Raw genomic sequence first — 18,078 nt, 5'->3', positions numbered from 1 at the left:
GACGCGAATTGAGAGCATTCTACACGAGACGAAAGGTAGTATGCAGCACATCATCCGTAAGGCGACGCGTGCCAAGAATAGTAAACAACACGCGCTTGAAGCTGCGTACCAACCTCTCCCTGATACCACCCTGATGTGGTTCGCTGGGTGGATTGAACCTCCACTTTATTACCTTTGTGAGCGAGCTCAGCTGCTATGTTGACAACGTTCCACTTTTCAGTACTTTCTCGTAGTTCTTTCTCCGCTTTAATAAAGTTAGTGCCATTGTCCGACCAAATCATGGCAGATGTACCCCTACGTGACACAAACCGCTCAACTCCCATAACACAAGAACTGGTGTCTGTGGATGTAATTATCTCCACATGGACAGCGCGAGTAGTGAGACAGGTGAAGCGGAAGCCCCATCTTTTCTCAGTAGTACGGCGTACGGTAACATAGAACGCCCCAAAGTAGTCAACACCGGTGTTCGCGAAGGGAGGAGACTGGTAAGCAAGTCTCTCCTTAGGTAAGTCAGACATGATGGTTTGCATAGTTACAACTTGGAATTCTCGGCATCTCAGGCAGTGTGCTTTGATGGAACGCAAAGATTATCTTAGTTTCAGTACTGTATAGTGTTCCTGGTAAATTGATCTGAAGTATTCGACGCCCTGATGATAACGCTTTACGTGGGTGTGTTCAAGGAGCAGTTTTACAAACGGATGACGTGCATCTAAAATGATTGGGTACTTTACGTCAAACCCAACATCCATTAACAGCTTAATGCGGACCGAGGAACGGATTAGCCTATTTGGACACCGGAACGGCAAATGTGGAGTGATTCGGCTGCTCCGCTTACTAAATTCATTGTCAAGAGGATCTTTCCTTTCGGTTTCGTAAGACTCTCCTTGCACCAAGTACTGTAGATGACGCTCGACTTCGTCAAGCTCAATAGCGTCAGTAATGCTACCATCAAGGTTACGGTAGCCGGCATGTTTCGGCAAAAGCCGAAGAACGTATGCGGCATTGCGCAAGTACGTTTGATAAGAGCTAAATTTATCAAACGGAAATATTGAAGGAACGGGAGTTGTCTTTTTGACAGATGTACTCAGAGATACAGCGTCTTCTATAGTGGCTGCTTGGTTGACGCCAAGTTTGATGTTATCAATGACGTCTTTGTACGGTACGAACGGGAAACGTGAATTAGTTAAGGAATGTGGACCTTTGACCCAACTGCTTGGTTGCATAACTTCAGCGGACATTCCACGCGCGCCAGCGTCAGCGCGATTATCTTGAGATGCGACGTGGTTCCATTGGTCAGCGCTGGTATACTCCAGAATTTCGCAAACACTGCAACAAAGGTTTGTTGCTTTTCATTAGAATGAATCCATTGGAGAACGAGTTGTTACGTTGTTACTCGGGTTCGAAGGAAAGCGATGGCACTAAAAATATCCTGGGAACTGTCAACGATTATATACAACTCTACATTATCAAAGGGTCCAGTAAAATAACTTCGAGGAATTTGGATGTTTTCAAGCTTTGGTAAGTCCGCACTCCAAACCAAAAATCTTTGAACCTTGTCTTTTGGGAGCTCATCATCCCAATAATGTCCTGTGACACGCCAGATGTCTTCTAAGAGCAGGCGAGCACCAGCAGTAAACTGTGCGACAAGACCAATAGGGTCAAAGATTTGAGACCAGACTTAGAACCAAGCGCTGCGTGAGCGATTGTGATATTGCAGCTTGTACCCCTACTCACAACTAAAGTGTTATTAGTGTGGTCCCACTTTATCCCAAGCACGTGCGATAAATCCTCCTGGCATGAAACAATAACCTTGGGCTCAGTAGATTGAGGAGAACTATCAATTCTATCAGCCAGATTTGGTATATTGCTTACAAAATTTTTAAGCTTGAACCCACCGAGATGGAGATGGAGATGTACCAATTCCTTCGATCTATTGATGGCTTTCTAAGGAGACTCCACTGAGTCAAGGTAATCGTCCATGTAAAAGTTTTCAAGGTCTGCTTTTGCAGCTTCAGGCTAAAACTTAGCCTTGTCTCTCGCAGTGCGTTGTAAGGGATAGGTGGCGCATGTGGGCGAGTCTTCAGCCCCGAATATATGGCGCGTATTTTGATACAACTACAATGTTAGTTGTGGGGTCCTCCCGCTACAGAAAGCGAAGTGATGGTTGATCTGATGGTAAAACACCAACCTGTAGAAACATTCCCTCGATGTCGGCAGAGACTGCATATGGATGTTGTTGGAAGCGAAGAGATACGTAAATTAGGTTTTGGAGCAGATCAGGGCCAGTGAGCAAGGATTTATTCAGTGAGGCATCTTGAAATTTTGCTGCTCCATTGAGCACCCTACGCACCTTACCCAGTTTGTTCGTGTTTAAAACCGGATGATGGGGTAGGTACCACTCTTTATCGGACCGGTTCTCAACCTTGTGAGCGTCCGGAACCTCAATTACATACCGCTTATACATCTTCCCTGATGGAACTAGTATACTTCTCTCTAACGTTTTCATCCTTGGCCAATCGTTTTTCGAGAGATTTTAGTTGCACAAGGGAGTAGTTATTTGGGAGCTTGATCTTATCTGCTGCCCAGAGGATTCCGACATCGTATCTCAGGCCATTGTGTATGGTAGTACTTTCAAGGATTTCGTGAGCACTTGAGTCCGCTGCATATCGTGGGTCGACCTGCTTGCTTGCCCCAAATGATTCAATATCATACCATGACTTTACTTGTCTTGCTAACTCATTGTCATGTTCAATATTCACTTAAAGCAGGTTGAGGTTAAACACAAACTCGATGGTAACGGACCGCTTAAAACCCAACCTATGGGTAAGCGTGCGGCTACGGGTGAACACTTCTCATCGGCAGAGAAGTATTCTAACGGGGGGATGGCATGATAAACATCTTGTCCGAGTATCATCTCCATGTCTTTATAGGAATATGTCACGGCAGCGTTTTTCTACTTGGCCATCCAGGTTTCTAGCACGGCGTATATGCTAGTAACAGTAAAAGTTAAAACAACGTTGGACGACTTCCGTTCACACATCATGTACCTCGTTTTCAAAAAGTGAGTAGTTTGTTGCAGTGTGGCATGGTTAGTACGTCTAAGAAATTACTTCTTTCTCTGAATTATTAGTCCCTTCAATTAGTTTTGTCCCGCAGGCCATATCATGACAATCATTACTTCTTGGCTGCACTTCAACTTCTAATGACTACTGGGAAATCCAGCGTTTCCGGCTCTCAAAAAAGTTTGTGACGGAGCAAGTACGATTACTTGGCTGTTTCAATGACTGAGAACTTAGGCCACATCCCAAAGTAAATTCTTGTTACATAGCATCGTATTATCTGCAAAAATTATGAAATTAAATGTCGGCACGAGTGAGCTGCGGATCGTTATCTTTTAAGATCTTGTAAGATCCTGTCAGAATCTTACAAGGATGATCTAACCATCACGCTAGCACACTCGTTCTTTTTTTGTACTTCAAAGTGCACGTAAAAGGGACCGTGTTTTTTGTACGTAAAAGGGACCGTGTTTTTCGAGCACACTTAAACATCAAAATCATTGAAAACTTAGCGTTTCACACAAAAAAAAATGAAAATGAATTGAAAAGCAAGAGCATGTTTCGAGATTTATTACTCCGTAGCGTTCGAAAATTACTTATAATATAACAGTAGTTGTATTCATTTCTTTTTATAGTAGCCAAGTTACAAATCTAATTTATTAAGCATCACTTAGTGTAACTTTTTCAAAAGCGTTATCTTTAGTCAGTGAAATCTTTATTCAGTCGAAGTTGGATTGTTTGAGCAGGACACAGAACTGTATGATCTCTTGAAAGTGCATTCCATATTGGGTTTCAAGGGTTGTCCACAAAAAGTCAGGCGATCGTCTCTCCATCTCCTAAACAGATAAAAATATTTTCTACAGCCATATAGCTCAAATGCTTCCATTTTATTCACGTAAAAGATGGAAATCGGAATCACACATATCGAGGTGTCCAGACCGCCTACACCTCTGATCAGACCAGGCCGTCTTCGAGCGCAAACCTGTTCAACCCGCTCGAGTTACATGGTCTGGAAAAATTGTCCAGCGCAGTTGTGTGAAAAATGTTATTCTGACAAAAGAGCAACTTACGAGCGCCCGATAGTCTCTTTGAGGTCTCTCATCCGAGGTCTCTGGTCTTGGATGGTTTGATCAGAAGCTATTTTGGACTGGACATTACCCAATGCAGTGTGCATGAACGCATTTATTGGAATCTTGGTATGTAAATAACTTACGGTTTCTTGCGTTTAAAAGCGAACATACCAAAGCTTTTTTTAGGTGAAAAACCTGAGCATATCAAACATCCTTTACTCATAAAACCGACAATAACAACGAAACTGAATAGTCCTATCTTTTTCAGGCCTGTCAATCTTTTTTGACTTGAAAGTAAATTTTTTGTCGGTCCAGCCATAAATTGAACTGCAACTGAAATTTTGACAAAAAACTGATATACAAAAAACCAGTAATCTCAATAAAAATAACATATCATTAAGGAGTACCTAATGTCGTATCAGATAAAATGACCTGATCGATCTTGGCATTTTAGCAAGAACTTTATTCAGCTGAGAAATGAAGTTCAACGTAGAATCTTTGAATTTTTCAATTAACCGCAAATTTTGTTCAAATTTAGATTCATGCTTCAATTTTTCATTTTTTTTTATTTCAAACAATGCCTCGGTTAAAGATACTATTTTTTCCATGCTTCAATGATTTCAATTTTATGATCATCCTATAAAGACCGTTATAATTTCTTTAAAATTCTTGCAGTGCCTTAGCAAAATAGTGACCAAGCATTCAACAGCCATTCTTGAAAATTAGGTTTATGAAAAACAAATTTCCCAATTTAGAATTCTTTCTTTACACGACTCTGTTCTTTCTTTGAACGAAAGTTTGCTAACACGATCAAGGAGAAGTTACAAAAAAGTTTTTCCAATTAGAGTGAATAGAACTGGAAGAAAATTTACGCTTTTTTAAGTTTTCATTCTTAAAATAGGGCTTAGAAAATCTATTCTTACGTTTTGTAGAAAAAAAAACGTAGAAAAGTGAAGTCTTTATAAAAGAACTGTAAGAGACCCCATTCATTGCATTACAACTTCTGTGGCCTTTGCCTTCAAGTTTTTATATACATTTTTTTGTATTACGGTTCGGAATTGGAGTTATTTTTCAAGTTCAATGCGAGAAACCTTTTTTATGGTAACTGTTTAAGCTCCCAATTCAATTATTTTTCCTAAATGCCTAAGTCACCTCCTGAAGTGTCTAATTTTTTATTAAAAAAGTTGAATCCGGCATCTGCAAAACTTCACAATGTTTTGAGCAAGTTCTCTCGGTCTTATCTCTTATTGAAAATTATCAAATCAGTGTGTCCTCCGAGTTTTTTCTGGACTATGATCCTCTTATAATTTCCTGCTCAACAAGTTTCTCTCCAATTTAAGTAAAATACATTCGCTACAATTGGTTTTTCTTCTAATGAGCAAATAATAAAGAAAGAAAGAAAGAAAGAAAGAATAAATTTCTCCTTTTTATGATAAAATAAATCAATTTAAATCAACAATTTAATTACTTAGATTATTATCAACATTATTATATATCATAATAACAAAAGATATCTCGGAGAGGACAGATAGACGGGGCTATTAAACCCACCTAGTATCTGCCCTGGCTAAACTTAAATAGTTAAGAAGAGAAAAAAATGATAACTAAAATTTTTGATGCTGGAAACAGAAAAAAAAACGGTTTTTAAGCTCCAAAACAATTCTATTTTTTGAACTCTATACCTACTACGCTATCACTGTATGCTGTGTCTTGATTTCCGAGAGTAACGCTGATTCCTGGCAAATATAAATAAAAGAAAGTAAAAATAAGAAAAATAAAAAGAAAATTCTGCAATTCGAATTTCTTCGTCGATTTTCTATGTGTAGACTTCGTTATTTTCCAAAAATAATACCATTTTTGAGGCCTCGGCACTTACAAAGTAAGTGCTGTAACAATTTTTGACTAGAGTTCATGGAATAGAAAAATTGAAAGAAAAAAAATTGGAGGGTTGTGGACAAAAAAAAATTACTTAAAAATGTGGGATACCAGCTCCTCATTATTCAGCAAGTAACTTTCTTTAAATTTATGATAAAATTGCGATATTTGTTGCCAATTTTCGTTTTCTATGTCTTGTGCTAGAAGTTCATTCTTTCTCAGTGTGTTAAATAACTTTGCACAACGATATGAAATAGAGGAGCGCTCAAACTGCGTTTTAAAGGAGGGAAGCTTTAGGTAGTTTTTGGTAGATCTTCTGGTTTTTCTGGTACCATGCTCATACTCAGAGTTCATTTAGATAAGTTTCGCTTTGCATCTTTTTCAATGATTTCAGGACAAATTTCAGCAGCTCATAAATATGAAACTCGAATACTGTTAGTAATTTATTAGAGATAAAAATGTCCCTACAACTATCTGACAATTTCCTGAAATAAAGGAATTTTAGATTTTTTTCTGAAGAATGTAGATAGGTAGAAGCGACGAGTAACTGCAACAGCCATATACTAAAATACCGTATTGAACTAATAGGTTAACATTGCTTCGATAGTAATCAATTATCTGTTATCGGGGTACATAGTGACGCAGCTTACATATAATACCACACTGTTTTGAGAGTCTTTTCTTAATATACTCTATATGTGATTGAAAACGTAATTTACTATCTACATAGATTCCGAGATACTTACAAAGATTACGAACTTCAATAAAAACATCATCAAACTTAAACACTGATTTGGAAGCACTATTTTTGTTCCTTATATTCATTTGTACTGTTTTATCCATTTTTAGTATTAACTTATTAGCAATCAACCAATTATTGATGTTTTGCAGATCTCCTTGCACTGAATCATCGTCTTTGTTGATTGTGGTGAGGTTCGTATCATCAGCAAACAATATAACATCAAGACACTTGCAAACTAGTGGCAGATCATTGATATAAATGAGGAACAATAAAGGACCCAGAATTGAGCCTTGTGGAACCCCACAAACTATAGAATTCCACTAGGAGCAAGCTCCATTTACAATAACCCGATGTCGTCTTCCTTTTAAGTATGTTGCTATCCAATTTAGAGCTGGGCCCCTGATGCCATTGTTTTCGATCTTTTTTAATAAGATATCATGCTCAATGGTATCAAAAGCTTTTTTAAGATCAAGAAAGAAACTGATAACTTTTACATTTTGACAATTCAATCTTATGTTTTCAAGTAATTCAACAAGAGCGTCAATAGTGCTGTGTTTAGTACGAAACCCAAATTGTCTATTGAAGAGCAAATTATGATATTCCATGTAAGCATATATGCGAATGAACAAAGCACGCTCTATGATTTTACTCCATACAATTAGCAGAGAAATTGGTCTGTAGTTCTTTTCATCTAGTTTAGATCCATCCTTGTGAAGGGGAATTACTTTGGCCTTTTTCAGATCATCGGGAAATATTCCTTCTTCGAAAGATTTATTGATTATCTGGGTTAGGTATGGAATCGTAACATTTGATGATAATTTGACTATGACATTTGAGATATCGTCAACACCAGATGAAAATTTTCTAGATTATCAATGATTTCCCTAACCTCATCAACTGTTATTGGCTTTAAATACATTGAGTGGTTAATTTCGTCCATCTTAGGTAAAGGAATGTCTTTAATATTTTCTTTCAACTTCGGACCAACATTGGTGAAGAATGTGTTAAATTCCTCAGCGTTGTCAGCGCTGCTTGGATCAATGCAACGTGCATTGCATGTCTCCAACGCAGGTACTTGTGAACTTTTTCGAGTTGTTCCTTTAATATCACTTAGTAACTTATATGTTTGCCTTGAGTCTCCAATACATGATTCGAATTTTTGCGCATAAAACTCTTTTTTAGCTTTTTTAACACTTTTTCCAAACTTGTCGCGCAATAATTTAAATTTTTTTGCTGCCTCATTATCTTGCGGATTTTGTTTCATGCTACGATCTGCTTTATTTTTTTGAAGCGCAGGTTTTTAAGTGAGTTGGTAAACCATTTCGGTACTTTTGATTTTTTATCAGCCAAGCATTTTAGAGGAGCGTACTTGTTAGTGGTTTCCAGGAAAAGGTTGTTGATTTTAGTAAACAATTCATTGGTACCATAAAATTCTAAAAAGTGACATCGATTGCTTAGGCTCCAGTCTAAATCAGTTAAATAATTCGACAGTTTTTTTTGGTCTTTTATAAAGCTTATATCTCTAAATGGCAAATAGTTTTGTTCAGTATCAACATTATTTGGCCACTTCATTAGGATCGGATAATGATCTGCAAAGTTTTCATGCGTTAGTACACTAAATTCAGGGCTGGCAAAATTTTGATATAGAAAATGATGTAGACAAGTTGAGGAGTTAGAAGTTTCCCGGGTAGTTTCAAGATTAGCAAGCTCAAAATCATTAGAAGATATCGTGCATAGGTAATTTGATTGTAATTGATTCTTTAAATGAGTGTCGATGTTAATTGGCCACTTCATTAGGATGGGATAATGATCTGCAAAGTTTTCATGCGTTAGTACACTAAATTCAGGGCTGGCAAAATTTTGATATATAAAATGATGTACACAAGTTGAGGAGTTAGAAGTTTCCCGGGTAGTTTCAAGATTAGCAAGCTCAAAATCATTAGAAGATATCGTGCATAGGTAATTTGATTGTAATTGATTCTTTAAATGAGTGTCGATGTTAAAATCACCAGTTATAACGGTTGGACAATTTAAGGAAGTTAAATCATTCAAAAAATTATCCAATTTTTCGACGAATTTTAGTTTATTTGTTCTTGGAGGATTGTAGACAGTAGCCAATTCAAACCTGTATTTTTTGTACTGTAATGAGACCAGAAGAGTCTCTTCCATTTCTGTTGAATGTGTTTCTAACAAGGACATGGAATCCTGAATTTGTATCGTAACACCTCCGCCATGTGTATTTCTATTCTTAACTGCATAAATATTATAGCCTGGAACCAATAAGGAATCGATGTCATCATTATCAGTTAACCAAGTTTCAGTGAGACATATGAGATTTGGTGGAGACTCGAGACTATGTATAAATGCTTCCAAATCATTTAAATGCTTTTTTAACGAACGAACATTCACATTTAATATAGACATAGTAGTTGGTTTGAGGACAACATCATTTAGCACAGAAATAGAAAAGTTTTCGGTTTCACTAATATTCATAGTAGGATCGAAAACAGTTCTTTAAATCATGTAGACTATAACCAAGATTAAATGCACCTTCATATAAATTAAGAATTTTGTAAACACTGTTGTCATCTTTTTTGGTGTACAATATAGAACCATCTTTTGTATATGCTGAATTTAATCGGTTGTCCTGTTTCATCATGTTGAGGAACATCACTCTTGGTCGGCTTATGTCTTCGAAAATTCGAATATTACTTACTTTTTCAAACAAAACTTTCGCAATACATCGATCTTAGCAACCCGCCTTGAAAATTTGACAATAATTGGCTTGACCTGGCCTTTGCGAGAGGGTAGCCGATGAGCAATAGAAATATCCTTTACATCGACACATGTTGCTAGGGTGTTAGCTAGCGCAAGCATTTTCTCCATAGTTTGATGTAAATTTTCGCCAAGAGGTTGCCCGTTCTCGTTTAAGTCTTCCTGAAGACCAAGAATTTTGACGTTGTCGCGTCTGTTGTAGGTTTCGAGTTGCTCGGCCTCGCATCTTTCATGCGAGGCCAACATTTCATTCATTTTGGCGAGGCCAACATTTCATTCTTCGTGTCAACAAACTCAATGTCTCGCCCCACATTATCGATGATCTCCATTTTCGCCCTTTTCACTGCTTCTTCGATCATGGTGTTGAACGTACATTGCATTTCACAGACAATGTATTCTATTATGTTAGGGATTGCATTGTTGATTGTGCTAACTATCGTGCCTTCAATTTTCTTCCAAATATCAGTTGTAATCATCTCACATTCGTTTACGGGACTTAGTTCTGTGCAAGGTCTTTTTGCCGTGTTCTTCTTTTCGCCCGGTGTTATTGGGGTTTGATCGTAGGGTCTTAGTGTAGGCATTGCATTGTCATTGCTCGCATTTGCATCTGTTTGAAATTCCACTTCAAACTGAGTGGGTTCTTCAATTGAGGACATTTTCACTTCTCTGAAACTATTTAATAAGTTTATCACAACAATTAGGCTAATGTCTTGTTTGCAAACCGTTTTCTGTAATTTTTTATCAACAGCGTGTTTTGAATAACATTTTGTTGTTGTCAAGGACTATAGCCTCCTAAAACTTTCTCCAATTTTGTAGAAAATCATTGCAAATACAATAAACGATTTGAAACCTATGGTGATCAATTCTGAATTTCGAGGTCTAAACTAAATTTCTGTTTCATTGTTTATCTGGGATGCATTTTTCGAAAAAGTGTTACCAACAAAAAAATAATTGTTTTTATCCAATTATAAAGACGGTGAAGCAACTTCAACTTCTTTCAATTTATCTCTGAAAAAAAAAACCACGATCAGTTTTTGAAGACTCATGACTTAAAAAATTACTTTGTTTTTCCGTTTTTACTATGCAAACGCTTGTATTGTTGTCAGTCAAAATTATCGCAAAGTGATTAAAAAACTCTCTTTGACTAAAAAACTCTAATTAGCATTCTCGATTATTAAAATATTCTCTGTGACACCACAGGACATGCGTTAATTCGCTGTCATTTTATCCAATTAGAGGATGCCTTGGTTTTAATTTCATTAAAATACATTCATCAGAAAATCTTTGCAAAAGTGTACGTTCAAATTTTCATCTAAAAGTTACGATAAAAATTTGGAGATATGGAATATATGAGTAATTAGAAAACATTTTTTACGACTTCCGTTTAGAGAACAAATGTTGACACAAATGTTACTTTCAAAATACATCCTTCTAATAATCAATTTTTTTAAAAAAATGTGAAGCTACTGGAAGATGGGTTAGATGAATATCATCACATAAAAAGCAGCTGTTCAAAATACTTATAAGAGAAAAAGTCTCCTCAAAATCTTCTCCGCAAACAGAAGCAGACAGCTCTTTGGTCTTATGTTTTCGTATGTGGCAATTTTTGGCTGTTTTGTGACTGAGAAAGCTATCTGAATTGACCAACTGTTTTGCTTTTAGCATGATCCGAACCGTTTCTTTGATAATAAATTTTAAAAAATGAGATATCAATTTCAGAATAACTGATACTTTTTGTCACTGTTGTCAACAAAAGCCTCGAAGTGTGCATTCCGCTCAGAAGTGTTTATTTTGTAATGCAATGCGCTCTTTTCACCAGATCCTCGGATAAAAAGGTGAATTGAGCTGCGGGAAAAAGCCGTCAGCGTTTTTTGCTCATATGATATCTCTATATCGCGTCATGGTCTCTAACACTAGTCATAACATCTAACGTCTAACTCTAAAGTCTAACATATTTCAAATTGATAAGCTTTAGAAGAAATTGTGAAGATGGCAGTGCAAAAAGCTCCTAGTATTTATAGAAGTTATCTGGGAAAAATTCTACAGATAAATTTAGATTAGATACATGTATTTTACATGATTGACATGCGAAAAACTGGACATGCCGTCTTTGCTGATATCATTACTGTTTTTTCGGCAACACAGGTACATCATGGATTCAACTAACTCATCCATTGAAGTTGGTCAAACTTGAAAAGCCATTTTAACGGGTACAGACCAAAGTGACTTCTAACCAGACCATCTACGAGCGCACATCTGTGCGTCGTGCTCTCAAATTACGTGATTTTATGATTCTTCTAGCGCACGAAAGTCTGTATAATGGTCTGGAATTGATTTGGTCAGCAGTCATTATGGTCTGAGATGAACTCGAGCGCACTTTGAACGCACTGATCATTTCGAGCGTAGGATTCTCTGATCAGAGATCACTTCAGTCTGGGGCGGCCCGATCAGAGGTGATTTCGGCGTGGACTTTAACCTGGGAAACTTCATTACCGCTAGTTTTGCTAATATCAGCAAGAAATTGTGATAGGAAGAGACCCATGCATGCTGAAATCCTGTTTTTCCAAGAGTAAAACTTTTCGTCGCAGTTGAGTTGATTTTTTAATACTAAACGAACGTTTTTGATTCAATGGGATCAATTTACAAAGTACTAAATCGTTGAGAAAACCAGGCTTCCAGTATGTTAGCGATTGAAAATTAGTCTCAGAATTAGTTAATGACGCTGTTAATTACCTGCAGATATTTGAGCATGTCAATATCGAATGTTCCAAATTTGTCCTTTAGTTTTCCAAGTGAGTGTTGGGTGAGTTTGTTCATAAAGATCTCTTTGGAGTCCGTAGTTGACAACTGTTTGGGTGTCGCACTTGTTACAGAGCAGGATTTAGCCTCCAATGCTGGCTCCTCCACAGATTCTTCTTTCACTGAAATGATTTCACACAATTTCGTTCATGTCTCAAAAGTCTTGTATCTTTCGCTTTGTATCTTTCTAGGTACGCTGATTCAGAACTCATTATTTGGAAATAATACCACGGCCAAAAAGAAGCATGAAAAAATTGTAATTTTCCTTGCCGGGAAAGATTTGGCTACCTGGATCAAATATCCTCTCTAAATTCCTCCGGGATGAGATAGGGATTATAGCTTTGAGCTGCAGTGTGAGTACATATAAGTAAGAGTACCCATGGTGAGGTGGTCGAAATATGATTTGAAAATTATTGTCTGGAGGTGCCCACTCTCAGACGTTAAATAAACGGTCTGGACCATATTTTTTGTCGGGCAATTTCGAATCATAAGCGCGCTGTATTGAATCATAAGACCACAAAGTCGAATCATAGTCCCAAACTTCAAAAGTCAAACTTGTGATTAAAAAAACTTTTTCATTAGGGCGATAAAATTGGTTTCAAGATCATGCATTTTTTTAAGTAATGCAGTTGTTTAGTTAATTTTTGAGGATTTATACCAAACCAAAAGAAAAAATAAAATTCTTTTCCTTCTTTTTTTGTCTTTTCATCAATAAAATTTCTGAGTTCTTAAAGCAATTTTCTCAGTTATGCTTCTCAGAAGCTCTTTTGGAAAATCATGCATAATAGGAAAAAATTTTAACGAAAAAGATTTTCAGCACGTATTAAAATTTTGTCTGCTCATAGTTGCGCAGTTTCAAATAAAGTCTACTTCTTGTCTGAGATGGTTTGGTCGCGAAGAATTGCATAGTCTGAAGGGTCGAAACAAAAACGCCATTTGAATGATTCTTTTGTGGTAAGTAGCGCTTAATGCGAGTTAGTTCTAGTAATAGCCAACGTTTCCACATGACCGTTCGATCATGGCCAATTTTTGTTTGGTTTAACTGGTTCATATGGCCACTTCATCTACTGGTGTCCAGAGACGTAAAAATTTTAGGAATTCTTTTAAGCATCTTACTGAGGTAGATTCAGTTAATTAAAAAAACATTGTTTTACGGTTTTTTAGTTGTTTTGAGTGTTTTTTTTGTGAAGATCTGAATGAAAAATTGACAACAGAGTCGAGTGAAGTGCATTTTTGTGTCTTTTTTCACCTCTTCAGCTGTAACACCTAACGATTAATTTTTCACTATCATTTCTCCAATAACTTGAAATGAAGAGTCGTCTTCACCATCAAACATGCTTTTGATCATGATCTGGTTTCATCATCTATAAACTGACCAAAACAGTAAAAAAAACAGCCCTAGATCAATTAATCATGAAAGAGTTTCCACTAAAAAGTTAATTTAACTGAATTAATTTTTCGTATAAATAAAAAAAGAATATGACAACAATAATTTTGCTTTCCTGAAATCGAATAAAAGAAATTAGAGACACAAAACAATAAAACACTTAAAAGAGCCATACTTCCCTATTTCTGAATTTCCCAAAACTATTTCATTGGAAATTTTTGCCCAACAATAAACTACATTATACCAATAAAATAAGAAACACTTTTTAACACAAAATGTTTATGAGCCATAGGATTGTATTCAATTACCCTTAAAATTTATATATCAAAGCGGTCGGTCAAAAACTTAAAATGGTCTGAAAATTCGCAAAAAATCTTCAAACCTTCAAATAAGCAGTGATGGTTATGAACAAAAAACTTTAAATGGCTTTTGTTGTTTCTGTCCGTGACGGTTTTGTTGATATTGCTATGTTTTCCAAATGATTCTCTTTGAGAAATCTTTCGCTAGAAAGAATCGAAAAAGATCAAAAAGTTAATGACGTTGTCGAATCAACGACTTACTTTTCTTGTTACAACGTCTGAATGATTGACCAAAACGAAGTATTTTTGTTGATCGGATGGCATAATATTGTGGCCATAATTTTGAAATCCAAAATATCTCATTGATTCGCTTTTATTAAATAGATTTTTCTAGAAGTTCAGTGTCTTCTTAACTCTTGGACTTATTTATCAATTCTATAACTGGTTTACTTCACAAAAATCAAAATTTCAAAAAAATTCTTGGCAGCCATATCCAATACCATAAAGTTTCATGGTACGTTTAAGAACCATGAAGTTGCATGGTCTTGCATATGGTTGCCGAGAAACCATAAACACTATTACTTCGAAACGTTTTTTAACATTTTTAAAGAGAGGAAAAATTTTCCAGGATTTTTTGAACAACTTAAATTTTACCATATATGGTCATTCATGGGACCACGGACGTTTATGGTGATATATATATATGGTTGCCAAGAAACCATGAATTTGAACTTTTTTCAAATTTTCGACGGATACTTTTCACCAACAAAATATGCCAGAGGCACTTACTTCAGGCTTTTTTAGCATTAGTTGGAAGTTTCATGTTGTCAAGTTTATGGTTGCCACAGTATGGCTTGGATATGGTTGCCAAGATTTATTTATGGTGGCCAACCCGAATAAAAAAGACACGGCTGCAATACTCCGCTTCGAGTCATAAAACCAAAAACCATAGGTGTTCTCCAAGTTCTGTGAAATACTGCGCCCCAATGAAGAATTGTAAAAAAGGAGCACTAAAACAGTCCAAACTTTTTTGGATTGCAAAGAAGGTAGCGCCTAAATAATAGCCTTTGAGAGGCTGACCGTGGCTGTTAAAAATAAAATTAAGCCGACAACCTGACCGCGCGCCATTTTTATTCGTTGCACCAACTAGTGATATTATGACCAATACAATTTGTCGACAAATCAGAACTGAGCCGAGCGTCGGCTAAATTTCTCATTTTCTCCTTGGCGGCTAAACCCAATGTCAGCCAATATTTCTAGCACCGACAAAGATGTAATTCTCACGTGATCTATGTGCGTGTGGATGGGCGAGAAGGTAGTTGACAAGTGCGGGTGTTGATGTGGCGATGGTGGTCTCATTGAACCACTGGTAGTACTTCTTAGTCCCACACAGAATACCAAGCCAACCTATAAACACTATCACATTTTCAACAAAAATGTCTTCTTTAATTTGGGGAACAGTTTGGGTGGTGGTTCAGAATAGATCCAAAAAATGTATAGGAGAGCTAGCACCTGATTAAATTTGTTCTCATTGCATGAAACATCTTTTTATAAACATAGTCAAGTGAATAGATGAACATCCTTAACTCAAGTAAATGTTTCTCAAGTAAATTTAGTCGAAATAGTCAGTGTTCAGCAGAAGTTACTATCGTGTCAGTCTTCTCAGTGAAAGTGCGGTTGAAGAGGCTGTCAATGTTCGTAAGAAATACGTTGAATTTTGCCATAGTTTTTTTTTGTAAGAAATGCGATTTTTAGCTGCGATATATTTCCATCGCGTTCATTGTTTTTCTCTTTAAATTGTACATAGTTTCACAACATTCAGCTGAAATCTTACATTTTTAATAATTTTTTAGCTTTCACAGCAGGCCGAGGATTTTTTCCCAAAAATAACGGGAAAAAGAGTGTAACGAGTGTGAAAATAAAAAATACACCCCCATTTCTCTGCTTAATTAAGGGTGGAAGAGTGTAAATACAAGGGTGTAATTTTACAAAATAAGAGTTGGAGGAGGTAGTGAGGTTTGATCCCCCATCTTCCCCTGTCAAACATTTTACTTTGCCTGAGCATTACCCATTGTGGCATTTTCCACTTGTCATATAGGTTTCAGTTTGGTTATAAATTTATTTCTGTAAAAGTGCAATTTTTTAATCAATCCACCCTAAATTACACTCTCTGGAAAGACTGTAAAAAGAGCGGAGGAAAGAGTGTAAATAAAAGGTAAATTTTTAAAAATTACACTTACACTCTCTTCCCCGATAAAAGGGAGTTGAACACACATTACACCCTAATCTCCTCTAATTAATTGATTCACTCAACACACCTCCAGTGATTCACTCTACAACAAGAGGTCTCCGGGTCCGGGCATTTTTAATGCTTGGACAATCAAGGCAGCAAATTTTACAATCAAACTATTTGCAATTTGTTTTTAACACACGCATTAGTCAAAAAATTTTGCCACAAAATTTGAAAATTGCATTCATTAGTCCGGTCAGCAAAAAAGGGGATGTAAAAACTTGTGAGAACTATAGGCCTATCTAAATTACTCTAATGTTCGCAAAACTTTTTGAGCGTATACTTCTCAATCAGTCTGACGAACTTATACAAAAAGAAAAAAATTGAAACATACACAGTTTGGATTTCAAAAACATATCTTCTAGAGATGCTGTTTTACACTTGATCAAAGCAATGCAAGAAAACTATGATAACTTAATTTTGGTTGCTGTTTTTATTGATCTAGCTAAAGCTTTCAATTCAATATTGCACGAAATTTTTCTCAAAGAGATTGAAACGTACGGTTTTTCAGAAAGTGCAGTTGATTTATTTGCTTCTTTTTAAAGAAAAAACAGACAGCTATCTGTGTTAAGATAAAATGATGTTTACTTAGAATGGTTGGAAACAAATCATGGTGTTCGAAAGGGAACGGTTTAAGGGCCACTAGTTTTTCCTCTCTACATTAATGATTTTCGAGAAAAGGTACAAGGAAACTTCGACATAATTTGATTTGCTGATGACACAAGTTTCCATTTTAGCAGAAACAATGTCGCCGAAATAGAAAAACGTATAATTCTGAAATACAGGCGAAAACAGATAATTATCGAAAGCAAAACGAATTAACCATGAAAACCGGTAAAACTGAACTTCTTTGCATCTCGAAAGAAAATGAAACTTTTGGTCCATTAGTTTTTTGAGGACAGGAAAATTAGTCACAAAGTCACAGCAGATACTAGGGTATAATGATTGCCTCTAAATTAAACTTTCATGTACAACTCTACAAAGTCCTATCAAATATGGCCACAGCGATTAGATCCATATACCTTATATGTTATCAGTTAACTATGAAAGCACGATTGATGCTAATAAAATCCCTAGTTCTTTCTCATTTAGAATTTTGTGCTCTATTTTTTCAGAAGTGGAATTTCTCGAAATGCAGTGAAAGCAATTGGGGAATTAAAGTTGGCTATTTGAGAAAGAAGTTTGAGAGATCTAGAGATCTCTTTGTAAAATGTGAAATTTTGCCTGCAGAACTTTTAATAAGCCAGATGAGTGTTACAAAATTTAAGATTGATATTTCACTACTACAATCAGACGGCGCTGAGAATTTTTTTCTGAGTAGTAAAATGTCTTAGTAGGAAAAAACAACAGAGTTGAACAGCTACTTCTCCTAAGGTCAAGTAGAAAATTACAAAAAAGAGCATCCAAAAATGGAGTAAATTTCCGCCTGAAGTCCGGATTATCAAATCAGGCTCACGGTTTAAACTTATGTTAAAAGAGCATCTGCTCCAACAATTCTAACTTGTACCGTTGGAAAGCAACGTTGGTGGCTTCAAAAGTTATATTTACCTTTAAAAATGCAACCACTAACTTTGATTTTTAACATTGTACTAAATTTGTATATAACATTTTAAACTTGTAATATTTAACCCCTTGGTTCTATTTTCAATTGACTTGTTTAAAAATAATACGGGTGGATTAAAGGTGAAACCTCGGCCCGGGACACAACGCCTCGAGAAACTATTCTCCATTATGACATCAGATTGACATCAGACTGGATGCTATTGCGAATGGTACAATGACGCT

The 18,078-nt window shown here is 36.2% G+C and overlaps 2 protein-coding genes across 2 annotated transcripts in view; both read right to left on the bottom strand.

Moving 5' to 3' along the window:
- LOC142343177 (tubulin gamma-1 chain-like) overlaps nucleotides 1-10,213 on the bottom strand; it is a 243,883-nt gene extending 233,670 nt beyond the window's left edge. The window contains exon 1 of the mRNA XM_075394879.1: nucleotides 10,193-10,213. The gene's annotated coding sequence lies outside the window, so the exon portion shown is untranslated. The remainder of the gene's footprint in view (nucleotides 1-10,192) is intronic.
- The window catches only part of LOC142343176 (uncharacterized), an 87,759-nt gene continuing 73,292 nt past the window's right edge, over nucleotides 3,612-18,078 (bottom strand). Inside the window, exons 9-11 of the mRNA XM_075394878.1 lie at nucleotides 15,288-15,410; nucleotides 12,252-12,439; nucleotides 3,612-3,892 (exon numbers count right to left, since the gene is read on the bottom strand). Of these exons, the coding sequence (XP_075250993.1) occupies nucleotides 3,776-3,892; nucleotides 12,252-12,439; nucleotides 15,288-15,410 (428 nt within the window). The 3' untranslated portion in view covers nucleotides 3,612-3,775. The remainder of the gene's footprint in view (nucleotides 3,893-12,251; nucleotides 12,440-15,287; nucleotides 15,411-18,078) is intronic.

The sequence above is a fragment of the Convolutriloba macropyga genome, chromosome 7, assembly GCF_964194025.1.
Source record: "Convolutriloba macropyga chromosome 7, txConMacr16.3, whole genome shotgun sequence".
In the NCBI taxonomy this organism is placed as follows: Eukaryota; Metazoa; Xenacoelomorpha; order Acoela; family Convolutidae; genus Convolutriloba; species Convolutriloba macropyga.
The sequence above is the reverse complement of the archived record's forward strand: the minus strand, read 5'-3'. Positions and strand labels throughout refer to the sequence as shown.